The sequence below is a fragment of the Lissotriton vulgaris genome, chromosome 11 (genome assembly GCF_964263255.1).
Source record: "Lissotriton vulgaris chromosome 11, aLisVul1.2, whole genome shotgun sequence".
Lineage (NCBI taxonomy): Eukaryota > Metazoa > Chordata > Amphibia > Caudata > Salamandridae > Lissotriton > Lissotriton vulgaris.
Genome location: NC_141699.1, coordinates 993,744,878 through 993,764,584, shown reverse-complemented (window position 1 = coordinate 993,764,584; position 19,707 = coordinate 993,744,878). Strand labels below are relative to the sequence as shown.

Sequence of the window (19,707 nt, the reverse complement as noted above, 5' to 3'; positions counted from 1 at the left end):
CTGTTCCACTTCCAAACACACTGACCCCCCCCCCTCTTTACTGGCCTCCGTGCTCTGCCCCGCCCAGACCCCCTCTTCCGGGGCCCCCTTCCTACCCTCCCTGCCCAGGGCCGCCATGAGCCTAGAGACGCCCCTGCAGCCTCTGTGGGCCAGGGAGAGAACATTCAGAGCATACATACACCTGAGTGAGTATCATCAGCAGGGGCCGGGCTAGCCGGTAAACTCAACATGCATTATCAGGTGGGAGGGGGCCTCTGCCAGCACACATAGTGTTGGCATAAGCAGAGAAAAAAGAGAGAATGAAGGAAAAGGATGTGGAAGCGGTAAAAAGAGGGAGAGGATTAGAGAGATACAAAGGAGAGAGCAGAGAGAGACAGAGAATAGATAGATGGAAAGGGAGATAAAGAGAAAGGAGGAAGGGCGCAGGCTGCTTTAAACATTTTTGATTTTAGAGTCAAGCCCTGATCATAACCCGGCCATTTGTACCATTTGTACGAGACAGTGTGTTCGCCTATGTGGATTTAAAGCATCTCATTCCTGACCAACACATACAGCGGGAGTTAACAGTAAAGATGCCATTAAAACAAGCATTTGCAATGCAATAGGTCTCACTTTTACGGGAATTTGAGCTAATGCATTGTAAATGACAATGCCTTTTATATATTGTTTTTAAAACAGATACTTAAAAGACAGTCATTTACAATGCCAATAGCTTAAACTCTCGTAAATGTGAGAGCTATTGCACTGCAAATGCGTTTTTGCTATAATGATAAAAATAAAAGAGTTAGGCGAGAGCGTGTCCTGTCTGCAACAGCAGGCAGCACAAAGCTATTTGAGAAAATAGTGCTCGGAGGCTGTAATTAAAGCCTACGGAGTAACAACACACGTAACAGGGGTGTCGCCATGGGAGTTTACAACATGAGACAAGGCGGTACTAAGGAGGGACTACTAAGCCTATTGACCAATGAACAGCTACAGTTTACAAAGGACAATGCCATGTGCCAATGAAAAATATTGGCGGAGCTACAAGTCCCTACCAGAATACAGCATGCCTTGCAGAGCAGCGTATATGTTGCCCAATCTCGACCTAATACATATGACAGCTGCTTGAAACATTTACAAATGCCTCATGCTTCGTAGAAGAGAACAGTACGTACCTCACATTTTCCGAGACATGGCTTCCTGTGCGGATCCCAGAATTCTTTGCACGGTTGCAGACACTACAGAAACAAATCAGGATCCACAAATAAAAACAAAGAATACACTGGTCAGCATCTGTTTTTTAATAAAAATTATGTTAAATATAATTACATTGGAGACGTTTATTGAAATTGGCACTACACTGGCCCCCTTCCTGTCCCTTTAAATTTCTCTTGCGTAAGCCAGTACATTTTTTATCGATGGTCGATGGTCGATTCATAAGACCGACAAGTTTAGAATATATCATGTTTCTAAATCTCTTTCAGCAAGATCACGAGGCGGTATTCTTCATTAGAACATTGTGGTAAAGCTATAGTAGAACAATGTGGAATTAAAGGACACTGCTGCAGAAATATGCTTCAGTTGACACATCAGACTGCTTTTTAGACGCATGTGGTAGATTTAGAGAACATTTAACCTCATTTAAACTTTCAGGACCACTATTCATAATTTAAATTAAAACACCATGAGAGAAAATTGTTGGTACATCAAACCCAAAGAGAAGATTTACTTTTAGACATAGTGAAAAGGACATGAAAATCACAATTATTGAAATCAGTGTCACACCACCAATAAATAATTGAAGTTGTGACTTAAAAGCCATTATCATGTTTATGAACATGGGGGCATATTACCAGGCAATAGCGATAATTGTCGCTATTGCACGGTTAGAGACAAAAATTTACCGCAGATAAACCTTGGAATTACCAAGGTTTATCGCAAATGCGATAAAAATCGGCCGCAATGCATGAATATCGCTGAAAAGTCCGCGATATTCACGCATTACCGAGCTAATGCTCTTAGCCATGTTATCCACCTCCCATTGGATAACATGGCTAAGAACTGCTCAGGGCAGGTGTTAGCTTTTGGAGATATTCACGCTTAGCGTGAATATCTCCAAAAGTTGGTAATAGGAGATAGCGATGTTAGCGACTGGTTCCAGTCGCTAACATGTTGGCACGCCCACTTAGCATGTCGTTAGTGATAAATATCACTGACATTCAAAGTGGGGCCCAAGATGGTCGCTATCTCCTACTAGCTGTCGCTAACTGGTGTTAGCGACAGCTAGGTAATAGGGAGATAATTTTATCTCCGCTTTCTTGGCTTTCAAAGCCAAAAAAGCGGAGATAAACCCCCTTGATAATATGCCCCATGGTCCTTTGATATGACCCTCTGCCATCCACTGCCTATCAGTGGAAAGTCCACACATTTGTTGATGAAAAGTTGGGGGTGCCTTTTCACAACAAAATGCTGTGACTGCCCCTCATTTCAGATTTACATCAGCAACATTTTCCAAGAGGGAAGGTACTCCGTGGTAGATATTGACCGAGGGTGGAATAGGGTCCTTAACTTCACTAGGGGGTGGAGGGCTCTGACTCCACTCCAAGTAAATAATTACTTGGGAATCCCATCTTCCCTGGATAATATTGCTTCTCCATGGATAATGTAAGCCATACATGGTGATGTTCTTGAAATGATTCATAATCAGCAACAAGCTATTTGTGAACACAGACCTGATAGGGAGACTTGATACAAGGGTCTATATACCAAGACATTCCCCATTATCATACATCAGATATTCTATTCACAAAGAAAATGTTCCATAGCACAATCAGTCTAAATATTTCTCTTCACAATAAAGTTGATGCAGGGTCTGTTCAATGTCAATAACCATGATCGCATGCGACTTTGGAATGTCACATGCACCTACAATAATGCAATGTGAACCGAAATTTAGAAAGCTATTGGTTCTAGCAATTTCACCCAAGACCTGGAATGACATCCCCAGGATTATCACGACCACCACAATCCTGCTCCAATTTAAGAAAGTAGCACAAAACAACTGATGCACAGAATGCGGAACAAATCAAACATTCCCCCCCAGTCACGGATCTGGGTTTAATCCATCTTTCTTTTGCTCGCCACACCCCTCCAGCTTGGACCCAGCCATATGCAAATCATTCTTGGTCCTGCTCCCCATGGCAGCAGTCCAGCCCAAACTGCCACCTAGGTACTCCTCAGACCAGAAACAAAGCATCCTGGAACCGGTTTCAGGGTATCACCCCTCATCAGCTCGCCTAGCTTGAATCTGCTTGCGCAGTGAGCATGGGGCCCACGTCTGAGCATACCCACCTCACTTAGGGTGGAAAAATTGTACAAAACAACTGATGGACGAAAGGCGGAACATAACAAACATTCACCCTTAGTCACAGATCTGGGTTTAATTCACCATTCTTTTGCTTGCCACGCCCCTTCAGCTTGGACCCAGCCATGTGCAAATCCTAGAGCGGCCTGTGCATATAAGGGCGGTGGCCACTCTTACCTGCACATGTCGCTCCTTTGCAAATCAGTCCTCAGCCTCGTGGAAACAGTCCAGCCCGAACTGCCAGGCCAGGTCCGTCCTGAACCGGAAAACAAGTATCCTTGGACCAGTTTTGGGGTATCACCCCATATCAGCCAGGCTAGCTTGAAGCCGTTCAAAGCAGCTGCCGCATTAATAAAAGTAAATTAAGGTGGGCTGTAATTGACATATTCTAAAACGGTGCAGCAAAAGCGAGGGCCCAACTGCACTATTTTATAATTTCTCCTTGAGTATTGCCCACGTATCCCATGGCCGGCTCAGTGCTGTGTCACAGCATTTGTACACATCTCTAAAGTGATTACAGAAGACAACTGAATAACTGAACACAAAGCAAAATAACAACACAACATGAACATAGAAATTACAGTTCAACACAACAATAACGCAATGCACACAAAAAACAGCAGAGCACATCACCATCACAACAAAATGCAGCGTAACAAATACCCATAAATATTCCTGTAATGTATTTCACTTCCACAAATCTTCTTAAATAGTAAAGGTGAAAGGTTTTTGCACAAACTACCGCCTCATTTACCACAGCGCCAGGGAAAATTGTTTTGTGATAGGTCACAAATATGTCCTTCTATAGGGGTCAGCGCGGATATTTTCTTAATAAATATGTTGGCAACATTTCTGCAGAGTTTAGCAGATTTTTAAATTCATGAAATTTACTGTAGAAAAAAAACCAAACAGGCTGCTCTGTAAAGACAATAATTGTTACGTTTACCTGTGTAGCTATTATGGCCCACATGCATCAAGCATTTTTGGAGTCGCAAACGGTGCGATTCCTTAAAATCGGCCGTTTGCGATTCCAAAAGTGCTGTTTGGGATGCATCATGCTATTTTAGAAATCGCAACTTTTTTGCGATTTCTAAAATTGCGATAGCATATAAGAAATAGCAATTTTGCGATTTCTTAAATGCTATGCATCATTTCCAAAAAATGTGCGATTTTTCAAATTGGAAGTGCAAATTACCACGAAGTTCAACCTCGTGGTAATTTGCGAAATTGTTTAAAAATGCACAAAAATGCATTTTTTAAATTGTTAAGTTACAGACACACATGTCCTTAGGACATGTGTGTATGTAACTTCTACTGAAAAGTACATTTCATGGGTGCAGGGGGGGTCACTTAGACACCCCTCTCCACCCTTGAAATGGATTGATGAATTTCGATTTCAAATTGCGAATTCACAATTTCCATTCATTCCTATGGGCATTTTGGCCCATAGGAATGAATGGGAATTGCGAATTCGCAATTTGAAATTCGCATTTTTTATGCGATTCGGTAAAAATAGCGATTTTTACCGAATTGCATAAAAAATGAAAAAATAATCATGCATAGGCTTTTGCGATTTCTAAATTCCGAATCGCTATTTTTCGCAATTTAGAAATCGCAAAAGCCGATATTGATGCATGTGGGCCTATGTTTCTATACATCGAGTCAAGTACATTTTTTATTGTGATGGGTTCAAAATACCCTTGATGAATAGTCCTCCCTAGAGTTTTCGAGTATCTATTCTCCAAGCCTTTATCATTTCCTGATTTTCCAAGGCGCTCTTGACATACTTGATAAAAATAGTTAAAATGCAGTTTATCGAGCAGTAATTACCCGTCAGGCACCTGGCAGCTCGAGGCATGCAGCGCCCAGGTCTCTGGCAGTCAGGCAGCCTGCCCTGCAGTCTTCCGGTTCCTAGCAGCACTGACATTGAACTTAGATATTCCTTCTAAAGGTGCCAGTGGAGCCCTGACAGGCCTGGGGCCTGTCAGCAGCAAGGTACTGAGCCCCAGCACTAAATAAAGTAATGCACAGGAATTCCAGAAATCTACAAAAAAGGAAATGCGTCCATCAACATTAATGACTAACATTCCACTAAATTGCAGTATTCCTGTGGGATTCTTTCATTTCTCTGGGAGTTGTCTGTTCGGAAATCTTTCTCAGCTAGTGCTAGTAAGTAAGCAATTTTATTAGCATTTTAGTAAAACGTAACATTTATAAAGATTATAGTAAGGGTGGTGAAGCATTCAACAATAACAGATATGGCGTTAATAAAATTAAAATGACACTGATAAGTTAATATTGGCATTTAAACATCTACATTTAAACGTCTACTCTAAATAATAAAATAAGCCCTCATAAATACAATATAAACATTAACTTCTGCATTATAAATAAGGCTCCGCGTTATCCATTTTTACTGATTTTTACAGATAAATACAGACAGAAAACATTATTTTTCTTGTCTCTATTTTTAAATGTGGAAAAAAACGAAAATTGGGTTGCTTTTTGAGTAATTCTAAATACTGTTTCCCATGACTGCAAGGCCAATAGATAGGATGGGATAAAAAAGGAATTTTAGTACAGAGGCTTTAACAGCAGTATATACACACAAGGTTGATACTGAAATTTGCATATTTTCATGTAAGTACACTGATTTATCTTCTGTGGGTGTTCACAGCACTGAAACCTGGTAGACATTCAAGATTGAGTGCATATATATTGGTTAAATAAATGTGGAAATATACTAATTTCAGCATACTATTTCCACAAAACCCAAAATAAATATGGATAAATACAGATAAAATTAGCAAAAATAAATATGGCTAAATACAGACGGAAAAGGCAAAAAAAAAATAGCTGTAAAACCGGGAGCCCTAATTATAAACCCTCAAGCCCACGGTAATAAATACTTTATGACTATTGCCGCAATGACAATTTCTACCCTCGGAATTACCCACATGAGGCTGGCACACCTCTGAGACTTAGTAATCTCATTGCTTCAGCCACAAATGTAACAACTAGATGGCACATGCCACGTATAGCCAAGTGTGAAGCATCATACCACGTAGCTATGTGATTTTTATTTAAATAATACATGTAAATAAGAACTCCTGAGGACTTCTAACCCAGGGCATAAAATGACAATGACAGGGATCTTTCAGGGTGTAAATTAAAAAATTGCTATTCCTTACTTTTAGACTAGCGCTGTTCCAAATGGCTTTAATATCCAACATGTCCAGTTGTTGAAATTGTATTCTTGCGATTATAAATGGTTTAATGACCCTACATTGTAATACCACTACTGCAGTCGGATACACTCAGGATGGACACGTGACTGATCATTTTAAATGTTCTAGAGGGGTAAGACAGGGATGTATTCTGGACCCATTTTTATTTACGTTATATATTAACGGAAGCGTCCCTGATTGCACATCAGGCTGATACCCCAAGAATAGGAAGAAGATCTGTCCCAGTCTTGTTGTACGCAGAGGATGCGGTATTGCTTGCACGAAGCCCTAGAGACTTGCAGGCCTTATTGGATGGATTTGTGGCCTTCATGAGGGAATGGACCTCTCACCAAACTTTTCAAAATCATACATAATGGAATTCAGTAAACAGATCACAAGGAACAATACCTACAAAATAGGCACTCATAAGCTAGTGAAGGTCCCGGTATTCTCCTATTTAGGTATCTTATTTGATGATAAACTTAATTGTAATCCTTTGCAGGAGGGGAATACACTTGAGATGAGAAATTCAATGGGAGCAATTGCAAATTATGCACATAGACTCAGTACCTAGTCACTGGGGGTAATAGTACATTTGTACAACTCTTTTTGCATGTCAAAGGCATTATATGGTAGTGAGGTATGTGGCTATGTAGTGGCAAACACTCTACAAACTGCAGAAATTATATACCTTAGAAGAATTCTGAAAGTGCCCAGGGTACTACGGCATATATAGCACACAGAGAATTAGGAATGAAGTACATAACACATTGGGTGGCGGTTAAACCTTTGATATGTTGAGTGAAGATATGGACAAGCCAGGAGGCGGGCTTTAACCAACTAGTGATTGAGGACTGTCTCTCTCTTGGGCATGGTTTAAAAATTCCATGGCTAAGATATATAAAGGATACCCTAACATCCCTAGGTAGAGCAACTGTCTTCACTCACTGTTATACAGTGAAATCACTTGATAAGCACACAGTGAAAGAACTATTCTTGAAGCATGCCATGGCCTCCGGTAAGAGGGCATGTCCTAGTAAAATCAGTGCTGGAATGGAGAATTACCTATTGATTTTAACAAATGCATATTTTTAATGACCTGTTTCAGATTGAGCCTGATGCATCATTAATTGGCTTCAACAACTGTTTTTTTTTTGCGCATGTAGAAGAGAGAGGTCCTTGTGGCTGCGACAATAGATCTCCACAAGATACCTTACACTTTATATTTTCATGTAAATCTTTGACGTACCCAAGGAGGCTGTTTCTTAAGCGTCTTTTAAAAGAAATGAATTTTAGGCATGCTTGTGTCGCCTTACTGTTTTCTCAGCTCCTGCCTAGTGTCCACACTCTTTTTTGTGTTGTAAACCCTTTAAGAGCTGCTCTAAAGTCTAGGTATTCTAGGGGTGACTACGTTTGTAGGGAGATTGTTTATGTACATTTTAAGCTACAAGCTGACACTGAAGAATTTGTTCAGGATTTTAACAAGGTCTATCTTTGTTTTAATTGTGTGTCAACAACTACAGCGGTTGGGTTTTTATATTTTATTGGGTTATTTAACTGATGGGGGAAGTGATTAACGTTTACATCGACAATTTGCAAATTTTGTACACGGTGCTATGCTTTCAATAAGTGATCCTGTTGCTGAAATTTTTATTTCATTTCTAACGTTGTCTCTTTTATGGCTGCGCCCAATGCCGAATATAGATTATTATCATTAATATTGTATTCTCATAAAGACAGATTTGACAAGTGGTTAAATACCAGATGTAAGATATATCCCTTGAGTTTCTGTAAGGCATAATATTGTGGTAAGGAGCACTCAATTAAAAACATTTCAAGATAGGATTTATATTTCCCAGGCTGCTTCCAAAGAGTTTATAAATTGCCACTTTAAACAAATCTGAATTCTTCTCTCCCTCAGAAAGCTTCCAGACTTCAAGCACAGGCTACTGGAGAACTAGGGCGCATATATCAGAGGGAGGCAGGCTCATACACTCTCCTTAGCAATGGGTCTAACCATTGTCCAGTCCCATTTTACTGATTGCTCTTTTTCCAAGATGCTCTCGTACCCTGTGGACTTTAGGAGGTCAACTTCCTTGCTCCTGATTATCACCTTGATAATGTGGGTTCCAAGAGAAAGCAGGATAAAAGTCCCCACTCCTGCTTGAGGCAGACAGGTTTATCTTGACAGAATTCTTCTACTTCTTGTCTTCTCTGTGTTCCAGTATTGTTTTGAGTTTAAAGTGGGTGGAGTCCTACGTTAAAGGGGTAATTCAGCAGGGGGTGCTGGAAAAAACAGAATTTATCCTGGTAAGTTTCTCAAACTGAACCCTCCCAAGCTGTTCAGCGGTTTCTCTGATGTATGGCCAAGACCATCCCAGAAGTATTATTCTTAGTGTTTCCTAGACTTTTCAATATTATCTTAGCTAGTTGAGTTCCCCATGTCTGTCTATGGCACAGGGTGATGCTTTCTTGTAGTGTGACGTTCTATAATTATTATTGTTTTGCTCTAATGACAATGACGTCTCACCCGGCAAGAGACATACTCTAGACGGATGTATGACGTTACAACGCATACTTTTACCACGCATTTTTTACAACGCATGCCTTTACAACGCATAGCGCTTTGGGGTGCTGGTTAGTGAAAAGTTTAATTTACTATTCCAACTCCAGTCCCCGTGGACACTAGGGAAGGTGTTGGATAGTAAATTAAACGTATTCCCTATCCTAGAGCGCCCCCCAGCGCAATGCGTTGTAATGGTTTGCGTTGTAATGACTGCGTTGTAATGGTAGTGCGTTGTAAAAGTTTTGTTGTAAAGGTTGTATACCACTCTAGACATATGACTTAACAACTATACTTCACACTTTCAGGGAAGAGTTCTTGACTCGGGAGAATCTAATTGCAGGGTCTACAGGTGGTGAATGCCTGGCAAATGTTTAGGGGCTGCCAGGAAAGATGCTGAAATAAACATCCTTTCCAGAAATCATCTTTGTGACTTTACACTAATATTCAAAGTCTGCAAAATAAGTAGATTTTCTTTGTTTAGTAAAATGTTTTGAAAATAATATTTCTAGATTATTCCAAAGCCATATTACATAATAAGGGGTTTTAAACAAAACCAGTTTTTTCCACTATCAAAGCTACCTCAGCATTTACTGTAAATATTACTTTTCCTCTTTTTTACTACAACTACGTATAATTTAACTTACTTTGCTTGGTTCACTACAGATCATTATGTAACTAGGACTGACTTACTACAAGAGCACTTTACTGTTGGCGTATCTAATATTAACATTAGACTTTATCATATCACACCAGTTTCACTCTGACATGTTTAATGCTTCAGCTTTTATCTATGCTATAGGGGTACAGAGCCACTGGGCAGGTGTAATGCCAATTTGGGACATTAGCATTTTATGTAGCCTGCCTAGTTTTAGTGCATTTTTATCTTATCTTACCTGAAAGCCAAATGAACCAATTGATGGTTGACAGTTGCCGTAATAAGTGTTGAGCAGCCTATCAGAGCTCACAGGTCCAAACACGCCAGAAGTCAGAAAACAAAATGGATGAAGCAGACAAAAAGCGGGTTTTTCTCAGAGCCAGCAGTGTCCTTTGTAAAGGCACAGGAAGAAACCAGAGAGTGGAAAACAAGAGGGCAATAGGTGAGGTGATGAGAGCTATTGCTTGGTAAATATTGTTTCACGTCCAATATAACTAGGTCTAGTTAAGTGAGATTTCTCAACGGTTTGTTCAAGGATTAGAAATTTGCACACATCCGTGACATCCTTCTCTTTATGAAGGAGTCAGTCTGGCATACAATACATGTAACCTCCATTCCACTTTCCAGGCAAGGGCTCTGTTAACAGAGCCCTGGATACAGCATTCCAGGAGAAATTCATTTCATCTCTAGAGCAGTTGACGTGGCTATTTCAACCTAGAGGTAGAAGCACCCGGGACACATTGGACATTCTGCCACTCTCACATTTCCCTGGTAGGCTACAGGCTAGTGGTCTGCTTTCAGAGCTGAATGGGCTGGCATTACCCAGCATGCCCCATTTTAGATGCAGGCCTCTGCAGTGAGGGGCTAGCTTGATCATTTCCCTAGGACTGATATTGGTTTCCAGTCTGGCCATGTGTGGTGTGAAAGTTCGGGCATAAGAGTTCTGACTCTACTGTGTTCACTGTATACATCAAGAACCATCGTTCAGGGGTAATGCCTGGCATCACCTTATGTGCAATACCCTTCTGTGTGGTGGAGAAGAGGAGATGGCTTCACTATGTCATTAGATGATTGTTTTACTGCACCTTGAAATGCTGAAAAGAAGTAAAGGTTGGCCCTCACCCCTTGATCTTGGCCTTGTTTTCTCCCGGTCAACTGTCACTTAGAACTTTGCAATCTTGTCCGCAAAGTCTCTCATATTGTGTCTTAGGAAAACACTTTTCTGATACACTTGCATCGAGATGTATTGTTGTAGGTAGATACAGCAACTTTGTCTTGGGGTCTAGCAGAGGCTGGGGTATAAGGAGGCCAAGAATATTGATTACTTTATCTAACTTATTTACCCTTAGAGGGAAGTCTGCATAACCTTATTATATATATAATAACCTGAAATAAAGGTTTTGAAAATAAATGAATTAAAATAATTTGTGCTTTCCAGTCTGAATTTAGAAGCTAACTGAGTGGACTAGTGGAGATGAATCAATGACCATATTCATGCACCTCCTTCCTCATGCATGAATTAATCTCCATGCTGGGAAGTGACAGAAAAGGTACTCACTACTAACATGGCCTAAAGACAACATGCCTTCAGAAGACACCCCTTCCACAGCACAGTCAGCGCTCATACCCATATGGGATGACCTGGAACCTTGGCGTCATCCTGGATTCTTCACTCTCAATGAACAGACAAGTCAGCGCCGTATCCTCTTCCTGCTTTAACATTCTTCGCATGCTCAGAAAAACATTTCGCTGGATCCCCTCCGAAACAAGGAAAACAGTCACCCATGCTCTAGTCACGAGCCGACTGGACTACGGAAACACCCTCTACGCAGGTACCACCGCTAAACTCCAGAAGAAACTACAACGAATCCAAAACGCCTCAGCCAGGCTCATATTAGACATCCCACGCAACGAACACATCTCTGGTCACCTTAAAGACCTCCACTGGCTACCCGTCAATAAGAGGATCACTTTCCGACTGCTTACCCACGCACACAAATCACTCTACGACATCGGACCAGATTGCCTCAACTCCCGACTGTCCTTCTACACCCCCTCCCGCCAACTTCGCTCTTCCAGCCAAGCCTTCGCCACTGTACCTCGCATCAACAAGACCACCATGGGAGGCAGATCCTTTTCATACCTGGCTGCCAAAACATGGAACTCACTCCCCGCTTACCTTCGCCTCACCCAGAATCACCTAGCGTTCAGAAAGCAGCTTAAAACGTGGATATTTGACAAATAATCCTCCTCCCCTTCCTAAGCGCCTTGAAACCCTCTGGGTATGTAGTGCGCTATACAAATTTTATGACTTGACTTGACTTGACAAGCAGGGCTTTAAGTGGGGGGGGGGTCTGTGGGGGGCTGAGCCCCCCCCAGTTTTTTGGAGGGCCTCGGAAGGGGGCTCTAGGGGGCTCTATTTTCAGGTCTCAAAGGTCAAAGGTAGGGTGAGCAGACGTCCCGGTTTTTGTTTGGTGTTACTAGTGTCTGTAACATGTCTTGATATTGAAATACTGCCAATTTAGTTTTTCACTATTGAAAGGCTATCTTGCCCATAGGATAACATGGGGAATTCTGTGTAACATGTTTACCTGCATATCTTCCCATAACAGCAAGATAGACTTATGGAATCTGGTATCCCTGAACTCAGGCGAGCAACACCCATTGAACTCCAAGGGCTTCAACCCCCCCCCCCATCATGTGTGGCAGCCCGGGATGAGACGCTTCCCTGGCACACACACAGCCGCACCCGAGCACTTCACAGGTCTTTAAAAAACCATTTGCATATTAATGAAGAATTGTTGTTGTCTCACCCCTTCTAGGAGCCCCTGCAGCTCCACTCTGACTATTGCTTAAAGATTTGAACCACAAACGCCGAGCTCTTCCAGGACGCCGCCAACCCCTTACAGGAAGCCTGCTCCACCGCTACGCCTCGCCGGACCCGCTCCGCGGGTCCCGCTTTGCATTTTTGCAGCGGACCTTAGCCGAGATAAGGGGGGCTAACTTGGACTGACCGGCAGGGCTGCGAGCGATTGCGGAGGACTCCGAGGACCAGGAGTGCCCGCGTGCCCTTGACCAGCTGGGCTGCTCTCCCTGCCGGCCCCGCCCACATCTCCGCAGCGCCAAAAAGCGCTGTCTCCAGGGATTCAGCGGATTTGAACCACAAACGCCGAGCTCTTCCAGGACGCCGCCAACCCCTTACAGGAAGCCTGCTCCAGCCGCTACGCCTAGCCGGACCCGCTCCGCGGGTCACGCTTTGCGGTTTTTGCAGCGGACCTTAGCCGAGATAAGGGAGGCTAACTTGGACTGACCGGCAGGGCTGCGAGCGATTGCGGAGGACTCCGAGGACCAGGAGTCCCCGCGCGCCCTTGACCAGCTGGGCTGCTCTCCCTGCCTGCCCCGACCACATCTCCGCAGCGCCAAAAAGCGCTGTCTCCAGGGATTCAGCGGATTTGAACCACAAACGCCGAGCTCTTCCAGGACGCCGCCAACCCCTTACAGGAAGCCTGCTCCAGCCGCTACGCCTCGCCGGACCCGCTCCGCGGGTCCCGCTTTGCGGTTTTTGCAGCGGACCTTAGCCGAGATAAGGGGGGCTAACTTGGACTGACCGGCAGGGCTGCGAGCGATAGCGGAGGACTCCGAGGACCAGGAGTCCCCGCGCGCCCTTGACCAGCTGGGCTGCTCTCCCTGCCGGCCCCGCCCACATCTCCGCAGCGCCAAAAAGCGCTGTCTCCAGGGATTCAGCAGATTTGAACCCAAAACGCCGAGCTCTTCCAGGACGCCGCCAACCCCTTACAGGAAGCCTGCTCCAGCCGCTACGCCTCGCCGGACCCGCTCCGCGTTTTTTGCAGCGGACCTTAGCCGAGATAAGGGGGGCTAACTTGGACTGACCGGCAGGGCTGCGAGCGATTGCGGAGGACTCCGAGGACCAGGAGTCCCCGCGCGCCCTTGACCAGCTGGGCTGCTCTCCCTGCCGGCCCCGCCCACATCTCCGCAGCGCCAAAAAGCGCTGTCTCCAGGGATTCAGCGGATTTGAACCACAAACGCAGAGCTCTTCCAGGACGCCGCCAACCCCTTACAGGAAGCCTGCTCCAGCCGCTACGCCTCGCCGGACCCGCTCCGCGGGTCCCGCTTTGCGGTTTTTGCAGCGGACCTTAGCCGAGATAAGGGGGGCTAACTTGGACTGACCGGCAGGGCTGCGAGCGATTGCGGAGGACTCCGAGGACCAGGAGTCCCCGCGCGCCCTTGACCAGCTGGGCTGCTCTCCCTGCCGGCCCCGCCCTCCCGGTGCCCAATTGGACAGCTACATAGAGGAAGCACCGATCCCGCTGCGCGGGAGCGCGCGGGAGGGCGCCGGGAGAAGCCCGGGACAAGGGCGGGACCGTCTGTGGCCGTCCGGGGCCGAGGGTGGCCGGGCTGGGCCAGGTCACTGACATTTGCATTTATTCACTGTCCACTGTTTAACAGGTTTGCAGTATTGTACTAAGAGTGTTATCTGTGCCAGCTAGTACACTTAGCCTAGTCTAGTTATGAGTCATTCCCCCCTCCCAGGCGTGGGTGTTTCTGTACTCGGCCCACTTGATAGATTTTTTAAGAAAACTACCAAGGAAGTAGATATGGAACTTCTCCTTGCTGAGAAAAGAGCTGAGCGCTGACGCTCAATTGAGCATCTAAAGAAAATTCCACTGCCTACCCTATTAGACCCAAACTACACCCAAGAAACGGCTGCCCAAGGGCTGAGCTCTATTGAAGATGATGTAACTGACATTGATCAAATCCCCAGTATATTCAGGTTCCCAATTATTTCCCCTCCATGTGCCAGTGTTATCAGCGAAGGCCATATAGATTGTCCCCCTATTGATCACTCTAGCCTCATTGATTTAAACACCCCTGTTGTCCAGATTATGGAATCTAATTCTCATCCAACGCCGACCAACCGGTCATTAGACTGTGCAGAGCGATAATCTGTCACCAACTAGTGTTTGTGACGCTGGAGTTAAGTCTGCTAAGGCCAAGAGGGTTGTGCGTTCCCCACCTAGGAAAAAAAGGAGAAAGGGAGGGGTAAAAAGGAAAGGCCCAAGTCGACAATCACCTCTCCCGTCCCTACCTAAACCAAACACTGAGCTGCCGGTTGCACCCAATGCTGAGACAGCGTTGGTTGACTTACACGATTTGGTTACCCCTGAGATTGTCATTGAAGGGTTTAATGAGGTGTCTTATGCCATCCTAGAGAAGCTTATTAAATCATATATGTTACCACTGTTGGAGCGTGTAAGGATAATGGGTGACAAAATGGATCGCCTATTGGCGTCTGTTAAGCTAACACATCCCCCTAGCTCAAATAAGGAATCTGGACCATCCATTAAACCACATGGTACAACCCTTGTTGCTGGAAATACAAATACTATCTCTAGCCAACAACCTAAAAATACAAATAATATAGGCACTACCTCAGTTAAAACATCGGCTTTGGCTGCTAAACCCCCCCGAGCAGCTAGCTCTGCCAAAGCGAACCCCGTGGTGGCTACCAACAAAACACATACTAAGGGAGTAATGCCACAGGTAAAGAATGGGGTGGGTAAATCCGTTAACACTAAAAACAACAAATCCCTACCACGTAGGAACAATGTGGATTTGCCACCGGACTCAATTAACTATGTAATTGTAATGACGGGTGTGCCACCAATTTCAGAGGGGGATCGGGAAAATAATGAAAGCTTAAAAAACAAAGTCATTTTCTGGCTGAAAACTAATAGACCCCTTCCTGTTCATCTTAATGGGGATATTGTTACGGTCAGAAGATGTAAGTGGGTGGGGGTACACCCCAAGGATATAGAGGGGGATATAGTGATCATAAACTTTAGGGACCATAGAGTAGTATCCCATCTCTCAGATTGGTATGTGGGAAGTAACGAGGGAGGGATCTCCACGAGAAACCACAGTTATTTTTATCCTGAGACCCTGATTAACCCAACTGATCAACCTCCTTCCAAAAATGTCAAAAGTTCCCTTAAATGGTCCAACTTCACTCCTAGTTTCAATGGATCACAATTCAACCCAGAGGCACGGTATCGCTCCTACACACAATCTAGTTATAATAGTTCCTTACGAACACCGGGTTGGGCCAAGGTTAAGCCTCAGCCTTTTGGTCCCTCAGCCTTACCGGATCTTCCACTCCCTAACAAGCCTCTGTTCCCTCTGGCTCCCCCCACTCCAGCTTTTTTACATTTTCAACAGCCCCCAAGTTTCTACCCAGCTTGTAATTATTCAAATAAGTTCACTCAGCCTAACGAGTATTGGAACATCCCGCTGAGGAACCTCTATGACCCTCTATCAGGGCTGGCGTCTAATGATTGACCAGCTTTTCCAACAAATGTCAATGAGTGTAACTTTGATTGTATGCGTGTCGGAGATGCCCTGGGCAATCCACTGTGTACTGTCAAAGGTTTTGAGGACCAGTTTGATCATTGTGTGAAAGGGTGCATGGTCTACTCAAGAGAGCCAGTTGTATTGGCTATGGTACCCACCTCAGCGTCCCCCATGGACTACACCACTGAAAGTGTTAATTTTGAGCCAATCACTCAGGTTGGGTCAATGTGTATGGCTATGGAAGGTACGAATATTGTTGCCCCTGTGCATGAAGAATCCTTTCCCCAGTCCATCGAATCCCACCCTCCAGACATAACTAAATCATGCGCCCGAGTATGTACAAAGGGTACCATTTTGGGATGTTGGAATATAGCGGGAATTGAATCACGCATTTGCGTTCCTGATTGGATTGATTTTATCTGTCGAGGCGATGTTTGGTCTTTTCAAGAAACATGGGCAACCTCACCAGTGTTTCTATCAGGTTTCTTGAATTTTAACAAACCAGCCATCAGAAGTCATAGAGGCCGAGCTATGGGTAGCTTAACAATCTGGGTTCGCCAATTTGAAGGTGTGTCTGTCAAGGAAGTTTTTATTGACTGTCCAGATATATTGATAGTTAGTATCAAATCAAAAAGTGGGATGGATATACTGCTGATCAATGTATATGCTAGAGGTACCCTGGGTGGCAGAGTTTCAACCACCCTTCTCTGTTTGGATGATTTCTTAAGTACTACCTCAGTAGCTGGTCATGTGGTTGTTATGGGTGACTTAAACACTTGTTTTGAACCTTTGAGTACAGACGATGGTTTATTAACAGAGGCAGAGGATCTGGTTTGGGGGGTTCCTCAGCTAGACATAGCCCCGATTAATAAGTGGTCCCAAGCAGCTACATTTATTAAAGGTCTTTGTTTGAACCAGGGGTTACGTGCCCTTAACGGACGAGCAAGCTCAGACAGGATGGGTAAACATACATTCACCAATGGTAGACATAGCAGTCGTATTGACTACATCCTAGTAGATATTAAACTGTGGCCTGTGGTATCGGACATGGAAGTTAAGCCACGTCCGGAAAGTGACCACGAACCTTTGGTAGCGGAACTAAAGGATTTTAGTTTTGTAGGGCCGGTGGAACGTCAGCTAAATTCTGTACAGGAGGCTGTCGTACTTACAAATGACATGAGGAGGGTTCGCTGGCCAAAGGTTTCTGTGGATGTGGAAGCACGTAAAAAAATCAGAGCCCTGGTTTCCAACTCACTGGTAGAAATTGATAAGTGTGAAAACCAGGAAATGATTAACATAAACATTACAGGCATCCACGCTAGTTTGTTTTTGTCTCTTAAATCACTGTTTATTAAGTATGTTGCCAACAAAGGTAGAAAGAAGGTTAGGAAACCCGCCAATTGGTTCAACGACGTTTGCCGACAGACCCATGCGGATCTGTTTAAAGCTTTAAAACTAAAGATCCCAGCCCTAATTAAAGCAAGTAGGAAGGCTTTCAATGTTGCTAAACGCTCTGCTAAAGCCGCTTGGGATGACGAACGTTGGACATCATTGGCTGAGGCCTGTGGCTCTAGGAACCTACAGCAGTTTTTGCACCTTCTCAAATGGGATTTGCCACAGGATGATCGCCCAAGCTCGGCATCTGTTGAACAACAGAAATGGGTGTGCCATTTTGAGGAACAATTTAGATGCCATAGCAACACGCAGGATTCCATTAGTTGGCCACTATCGTTAGATTCACTTGTGTTCTCGGCCAGAGAAGTCGAAATAGTCTTGAAAGCTATCCCTAGGGGAAAAGCGCCTGGTCCTGACTGCATACCAGCGGACATATTCCAACAGGACCATGATCTTTGGGTACCATACATAGTGCAGTTGGTAAATGCACTGGCCACGGGTGCTAGGATACCTGACTCCTGGGCAGGCGCAGAAATCTTGCCTATTTTTAAGAAGGGTGATCGGTCGGTTCCAACCAACTACCGGCCGATCAGTCTCATTGACGCGGTACAGAAGATCATAACCCGTCTCGTTCTCACCAGGATTCAGGCATGGATAGAGGAGTATAATATCCTTACTCCTCTTCAAGCTGGATTTAGACCTCACGTGAGTACCCTAGATCAGGCATTCCGTTTCATGCTTTTGCATTGGAAGACGGTCACCTTGGGTAAAGGCAACCTATACGCGGCCTTCGCGGATCTACGGTCAGCATTTGACCTAGTCCCGAGGGCCGGGTTGTGGAAATGCTTACTAGATATGGGCATGCCCCCCACCTTAGTACGACTTATAGTGAATCTACATGCACATACCTTTGCTTTTGTGCGCTGGGGCAAACCGGGTGAGGTGACGGAGAATTTTCCAGTGGCCAAAGGTGTCAGGCAAGGATGCGTGCTGGCACCCACCCTGTTTTCTCTATATATAAATAGAGTTACTAAGTATTATGATAATTATCCCACGGATGCCCCAAGTCTGGCTGGAATGAAAATCCCCTTGCTCATGTTCCCTGACGATACACTTCTGATCTCTCAAACCAGACAGGGTTTGCAGAAAGCTCTGTCAAGGTTTGAGTGTTTCTGCAGCGAACATGAGCTAGAGGTGAACGTGTCTAAAACCAAATTTATGGTTCTAAGAGGGCATAAACAAATTAATGCCAGGGTTACTATGGGGGAAACCCCCCTGGAGCAGACAAAGCATTTCACCTATTTGGGAGTTACCTTTAGTGAGACATTGAGTTGGTCCCATCAGGTTGAGCTTATGACCTTGAAGCACCAGCAGCTGGGTGGGGCACTGATTAAAGAACATAAAGGCTCCTTTACCAGGCCAATGTCTCCGCTTATTAAGATATATGGCGGCAAGGTATTACCAGCAGTCCTATATGGGGCAGAACTATGGGGTGGTAGCAACTTGGACCCATTAAGATATGCCCAAAATAAATTCTTAAGAATGGCAACAGGTCTGCCTCAGTCATCACCATTGATTCCCCTTTTCTATGATTTAGGGTGCCAACCGGTGGAGGACCAAGCTAGACTTCGCCCCCTAACATTCTGGCGTCGTCTATGGACAACGCCGGAACTTCACTACTATGCAAAAGCCTGCCTGGAGGTTAAAAATTGCTTCTGTGCCACTAACATAGGCTGGTTTAGAGACCTTAAGGCTACCCTAATAGCTCTGGGGTATGGAGACCTGTGGACCTCCCCCGAGACAGTCAACTTTCCATCTAAAAAGGATTTAAAACGGTGCTATTGGGATTGGGTGACTCACAATAGGCATTCGAAATTGTGCTCTAGTAGCCTTACTGGTCTGTTTATTGTTTATAAGGATACGTCCAAGTTTGAAAGGTATTGGGACATTATAACAAAGCCCATGGACCGCAAATTATTCCACCAATTCAGATGTGGTTCACTTCCTCTTGGGGATTTTTCTAAAAAGTGGGGAGCTGATAGGTCGGGGCATTGTCCCAAGTGCCAAGGAGTAGGGGAAAGCTTGAATCACTTTTTGTATGTGTGCCCATTATATACTGCCCCTAGAGCCAAATGGCTTAGGCCGGTAT

General features: G+C 44.5%; 1 protein-coding gene across 1 annotated transcript in view; it reads right to left on the bottom strand.

Annotated features, from left to right (window-relative positions):
* Positions 1-19,707, bottom strand: part of LOC147683839 (anosmin-1-like) — a 225,161-nt gene that overhangs the window by 103,354 nt on the left and 102,100 nt on the right. The window contains exon 3 of the mRNA XM_086944239.1: positions 1,158-1,220. Within this exon, the coding sequence (XP_086800365.1) occupies positions 1,158-1,220 (63 nt within the window). The remainder of the gene's footprint in view (positions 1-1,157; positions 1,221-19,707) is intronic.